This window comes from Maniola jurtina, chromosome 13, assembly GCF_905333055.1.
Source record: "Maniola jurtina chromosome 13, ilManJurt1.1, whole genome shotgun sequence".
Classification (NCBI taxonomy): domain Eukaryota; kingdom Metazoa; phylum Arthropoda; class Insecta; order Lepidoptera; family Nymphalidae; genus Maniola; species Maniola jurtina.
This window is the reverse complement of record NC_060041.1, coordinates 10,099,949-10,106,695: the sequence shown is the minus strand read 5'-3', so window position 1 is coordinate 10,106,695 and position 6,747 is coordinate 10,099,949. Positions and strand designations below refer to the sequence as shown.

Here is a 6,747-nt window from a genome sequence, read left to right as displayed (position 1 = left end):
TTTACTGGTTTTATTTGGTTAAAATCCTCAGTTCACCACCTGAATAAAAGTTTATATTTACGCATTTTAATTTTTAACCTTAGCCACAAACGGGCGTTTTATTGATCGCTTTGTCTGTCTGTCTGTCTGTGGCATTGTAGCGTTCAAACAAATGGACTGATTTGAATGTATTATTTTAAAAATGGAAAGCCGGTTTAATTGAGATGGGTTAGTTAGTGGGTTAGGTTATTTGATGAAAACCTATCTATCGTTTGAAGATTGATTATTATCAGATCTTTTTTCGGACGCTAGGGATCTGTTTCAATCAGGTCAAAAAGGGTAGCTAATTGATGTTTAAATTGCTTGCACTTGTCCTATCGACTCGATATCTCTATGGAGCTAACATTGTAATAAAATGGCACTATGTAGCCAAATAATGTCATTTTTTGCCTTCTTTTGCAAATGATTTACTTTTTTATGATTATCATTACAGTTCCGTTTACTGCATTACCGACTTTAATGTTTGACACTTTTTTAAAGTTACCCGGCGCTACTGAATATTTATTAAATATATATAAAAATATCATCTGTAACAAAATATGTCAAAGTCAATATTGTCAAATGTCAATGTCAAAACAATTTCATTTTCAAGGAGAAAACGCGTTACGCGTTGAATTTGATCGCGGTAGGAATTTGGAAATATATTAAATTTTTCAAATATTAAAATGTTTGATAAAGTTTTCCGGCGTGCTCTAAAGTTCAGAATAAGAAAGAGTTATCCTACAAATGTGTATGACTTATCCAAAGGAGCAGCTATAGCTGTTAAAAGGCCGTATAGTGATGAAGTAAAACGAGCACAATCCGCCGATTCTTCTACTGGTACAATATTCGACAAAATCATATCCAAAGAGCTGAAAGCGGACATAATATACGAGGACGATCTTTGCCTGGCGTTCAACGATATTGCTCCTCAGGCCCCAGTGCATTTTCTTGTGATACCGAAGAGGAAAATCACAACTTTGCAAGACAGTGAAACCAGTGATAAGGAGGTTTGTTAAGGATTTATTCTCTTATATCTTTATGTTGGATATTAGATATAGTATTTAACTGTTTATAATTCATCTTTCTTATTATTTATCAATAGAAGTCAATTTTCAGTTACTTACTTTCAAATTATTGGTGCCAATCAGTTACACTTACAGTTAATTTGCCTAAATTACTTGCAATAGAGTCTGAATATGAGTTCCTAGTACTTAAAAGAAAGATACTGTTTCTTAAATATATAAGTAAGTACAGGGTTTGATCATGTTATGATGATAACAAAAATTAAAGGTAGTCCAACTCCAAACCCTTAGGCAAATTAAAGTCAAGCTTATTTTAACTTTGATTCCTGAAATTTAAGACCATTAAGGAGGTCAAAAATACAAAAATACTAAACATATTCTGTATACATATTATACTAGATGAGAGGAGAATTTGAATGCCATATGAATAAAATTGGATTTTATCTTATCAGTTTTTAAATTAAAATCTATATGAAATTTCCCACATAAGTAACATACTTAATATCTAATTAAAATATCCTCTTATCTTACAATCTGTACCTTACAAGATAAAACCCTCAAACAATTATCATCTTTATGTATTTTAAGATAAGGATCATATTAGCACACTATAATTACTATGAAATGTGTTACATTCATACATACTCAATCAGATGTTTATCAAAGGACATTCCTGAGCAACTTAGTCATTTTTAATGATTATTCAACTAGCAAACGCTTAAGGTTTGTTGTTGGAATGTTATTATCAGGTGTTTGTGAAATAAAAATCAGGTTTCACAAAACTCTTTGATTGTGCCATTATATTATTACTAAATACTTAAGTAATGTTAGAAATATAGAGATTGTTGACCTTGGAGTTTTATAAATCTTTGCAAACCAACAGAGCAAAGCAAGGTCTTTGAGTTTATATGGGTGAATTTGCACCTGGTCAGCTTACCTGTTCTCTGAGCCATATAACTTCTAAAACAACAAGTAATAACATGAAATTCAGTAATAATATTCATTTTATTTGCTTCATATCCCTTAGGATGCTCATATAAAGAAGCAGGTTTCTGGTACAGACAGGTCTGTGCGGGTCTGTATCGCTTGGTGGGGGTAAAATAGCTTTATGTTATTTTATACCTATTAGGTACCTATTTCTTTATGTTACTAGGCTATTTTAACCATCGGGACCAACCTGCACCAACTTGTCAGTATGGGAAACCTGTCTCTATATGCCAGCACCCTAATGTACCCTATACATGTATCCCTGTTATGGTATAGCAAAAACGAAATTTTTCAAAATTCTTATAGGCCAATCTCTAACGGGATACTATCTTCGATCGGACTTAGAGTTGCAGTTGTTGATGGCTATAGATTGGTTGTATATGTTAGCTCAAATACAGATAGTTTAACATGTTGAGAATAAAATATTGTTATTGATATATTTCTGATAAATATTGTATTTCCACAGCTCCTGGGTCACCCGATGCTGGTAGCGCGTTCCCTTGGAACAGCCCGTGCTCCGCAGGGCTGGCGATTGGTTGTGAACAATGGCGTCCATGGTGCCCAGAGCGTTTACCATCTACACTTGCATGTTTTGGGAGGCAGGCAGATGAAATGGCCACCTGGTTAATTGGAGATATTATGGTGATGATAGGGTGGGGTGGTGAAGAGTGTAGTTTATGGCACCCATAACCCAGTATATCCTACATTGTTGGTGCCATAAATGAATTTTTAATCGGCTACTTTTGACAGAAGAATGTATGATTAGAAAAATTATTATCGGCAGACTAGTGCAGTTCTTAAAATCATTATAACTAATCAAACACATTAGAAATTGAATAAAATGGCCAAAAGTATTGCTTTTCTGTAAAATCTAAGTATTTTTTTGTTTAAGATATGTAGTGTTCAATAATTTAGTGTTGTCGCTCATTCAAAGAGAAGTTAGTCAAAAGTGGTTTATTAAAAAGCTATATCTATGAATTTACGCTGTGCTATTTACATTGGTAACTGGTGTTCAAAATAGTTGTTCTGTATTTAAGATTGACTTAAACTGACTGCACATTACAAGATGTGTGATGTGTAATTAAAAGTCCTTTTCAATCATCAATTTATAGAATTTTCTGGCTGCGAATTCGTTGTAAGAGCAAAATTTACGATATTTGGTTTATCTGATAAAATGTCGACTCTATGTATATGTGATAATAGAGTCGTATCACTATGCAAACAAGTTTGCTCGCAAAATGTTCAGGAAGATAGTTCCTATGCTTGCTATTTGTAATTTTCTCGGTAAATGACTATACATATTTGAATCGATTGATAGGTACGAGTACCTACTTGTTATTGCGTCTATCGAAATGATTATAATAAAAGCTTAGGTAACTTTTTTCAAGTTTTTTATCTCGCTATACTCGGGTGTATAGTGTTGTAATAAAAAGAATGCAATACAGTTTTAAATTTAAAATGCATGGAACTATAAAAAAAGACGTTATTAAGTGTTTCGGAAATTATCTGTGGTTTGCGTAAATAAATACGTGCCATGTACATTGTTTTGCAAAACATCCATTAATGACCATGTTTTTTATGTGTAGGTACATAATATTACATAAACAACTGGAACTCTAAATGCCTATACTTTATTGTAAGGCGCCATGGGCGGCTGTATTTGAATCAATAAATAATGAAAAGCCCAAAAATATCAAAGAAAAAGGTGTGTCATAAAAATGCCATAGAATGTTTATCTTACATTTTTCCATTGATTAGAATTGTATCATATCATAGTGCTTAGTGCAATATTGCGCCAAATTAGGATAAGGTATTCTATGAAAAAATATGCCAAAGTTTGAATCGTTTAGTATGGTTTATTAAACTAGTGGCTCATACCAAATATAAATAAAAAATAATTTTAATAAAAATGAAATATAGAAAAACCACCTATTCAACTTTGCTAATTTACGTTAATGATTAAGTCTTGTACTGATAAATACTGCATAATATACTTTGGGTTGCATATTATAGTAAAAATCTCCTATGGCCTGCGCAATCACAATGAATTTGTACTCTGTTTTTTGTAATCATGCATGGTTCTTATTGTAAATAGTGTTATTGGTGCTAATTTAGTGATTGAGTAGATAAGCTGAATAACCACCATTTATATGCTACAAGCTTAAAGATTTCAAATAATTGATTGAAAGGACATGTCCGGGAGAAAGAAAAATGCCCAAATTCAATGTGTTTGCTCGGTCTCATACATTTATCTGAATTAGAATCTCAAACAGTCTGATGAACCAAAATAGCTTTAGCAAATTTTTCTAGTCATGTTTTTATTAAAATAGTTTTTACACTATCACCAATAAAAATAGATTAGCCACTGTTTAATTTAACTGTATCTACGGGGCACAAACTATGGTAAGATCTAGAATTTAATGTAACAGTTAACTATAAAAGTTTATAATTAGATTTTGTACTGTCTAACACAATATATAGAATCCCTAAAGTGCTGTTATTAAAACTACTAAAGAGTGTCTAAAAAATATAAATATTTCAAAAAATTGAATAAAAATCTATTTAGTAACTATCATTATCTGGGATATCGAAAAGATTTTTATGCTATGAAATATTGTATAAACATATTTAAATAATAATTTACTGTGTTCACAATTTCCAGTGCAAACGTTTTTTTTTACCTTATTAACACTCGATGAATACATAGAAAAAAAATAGGTAGGTATTATAAACTCAATGTATTTTCAACCTTTTCTATTTAATAGATAGTTATGAATTACATATTTGGTTATGGGATATGCATGACGCGTTGTATCATTCTTATATTTTTTTATAGAAAAATGTATAGAATATTCATTCGTCATTTAGATTTTGTTTAGAATTTAATGTTTGTGATTAAATTCTGTAACCAAAGGTTAAATAATAAACATCATTTGAAAAGACTTAGTGTTTTTTCTACTTGTACCTATAGGTACCTAATGTAGGCTAAACATCAATTAGTATATGGTTCAATTTGAGGCTTGAAGGTTTGATCATGCTTTGATCCTGTATTAAATAAATAAAATAAAATAAAAATAAAAAAGCCTTTTATTTCTTCACAAATATTTTTTACAATTAATTATAACTTAGAGTACTAACTAGATGAAATAAAGTAAATAATTTAAATATCTTAACTTAGTAGGTACAAATAATATTTTTATGAAGAACCCTTTTCAGGTCAAGGCCTCCTCCAGAGAACTCCATTTTGCTCTGTCTTTGGCTTTGAGCATCCAGTTTGGTCCCGCCACTTTTTTTATGTCATCGTCCCAACGATAATGCGGCCTTCCTCTACCACGTGTGCCTTTGGGGCCTGGCCAGCTCGTTACTCTCTTTGTCCACCGGTTGTCCGTGAGTCTACAAATATGGCCGGCCCATTTCCATTTCGATTTAAGTGTATAGGAAAGTGCATCGATCAGTTGGGTCTGTTGTCTGATGACAGAATGGCGAATTTTATGTATTCTTCTTATTTTCAGTATGCTTCGTTCCATTGCTCTTTGACAAGTTGTTATCATTCTTTTTGCTTTCTCTGTAAACTTCCAAGTTTGGCAGCCATACGTTAGTGTGGGTAGTACACATGTATTCATAATTTTACTTTTTATATGCATTGGCATTTTACTTTTTAATATTTCTTTTAGGCTCCAGTATTTATTCCAAGCAAATTTAATTCTACGTTCTAATTCTTCTTCGTTATTAGTGTTGCCGAAAGAGATTTGTTTTCCCAAATAAATATATTGCTGGACATACTCTATTTGTGTGTTTTCTATCGTTATGGGAGTTTGAGTACCATTTGTCATTAGTTTTGATTTGTCGAAATTTATTTCCAGTCCTGCCTCCTTGCTCGCCTTGCTCAAGGAGTCCAACATATATTTCATTTGAGTGCTACTTTCTGAAAAGACGGCTATATCGTCGGCGAATCTCAGGTGGTTGAGGTACCTTCCTTGAATATATATACCTAGCTTGTCCCACTTCAATGAACTGAGGACTGTCTCTAGCACGGCTATAAAGATTTTTGGAGACAACGGGTCTCCCTGTTTAACTCCTCGGTTGATGGGGATCGGTGGGCCCGTCGATTCAAGCCGGATCTTACTGGTACTATTGTCATAAATGTATTTTATTATTGTAATATATTTTTGGTCTATATTTAGTGCTTGTAGTGACTTCCATATGACTTTATGTTTCAGGCTATCGAAAGCTTTTTGATAATCAATAAACGCTATATATAGAGGTTTCCGATATTCTAAAAATTTTTCTATTAGTAGTTCGACAGTGTGTATATTATCAATTGTTGAAAATCCTGATCTAAAGCCCGCTTGTTCAATTGGCTGGTTCGACTCTATGTACTCTTTAATTCTTTTCTCTATCAGAGATGCAAAAAGTTTGTAGAGGCAAGGTAGTAAGCTTATTGGACGGTAGTTTGCTATGTTGTTAGGATTTCCTTTTTTATATAATAGTATGATCGTAGATTCTGTCCATTGGCTAGGAGTGGTGCCTGTCTGTAGTATTAGATTGAACAATTTAGTGAGAGGGCCTGCTAAGCAAAGGCTTGCCGTCTTTATTGACTCGTTAGAGATGTTGTCGGATCCTGGACTCTTATCATTTTTTAACCGTTTAATTGCATTCAAAACTTCAATTTCGTCAAAAGGAATGTGTTCCTTGCTCTGTGACTCTATATAGTTGG

At 32.5% G+C, this 6,747-nt stretch overlaps 1 protein-coding gene across 1 annotated transcript; it reads left to right on the top strand.

The window, feature by feature from the left end:
* The first annotated feature begins 616 nt into the window (after positions 1–616).
* Positions 617–4,972, top strand: LOC123870753 (uncharacterized HIT-like protein Synpcc7942_1390). The gene is made up of 2 exons (XM_045914165.1): positions 617–1,028; positions 2,497–4,972. The coding sequence occupies exons 1-2, from the start codon at positions 705–707 to the stop codon at positions 2,656–2,658; spliced, it is 486 nt and encodes a 161-aa protein (XP_045770121.1). The 5' UTR covers positions 617–704; the 3' UTR covers positions 2,659–4,972.
* Positions 4,973–6,747: the final 1,775 nt, after the last annotated feature.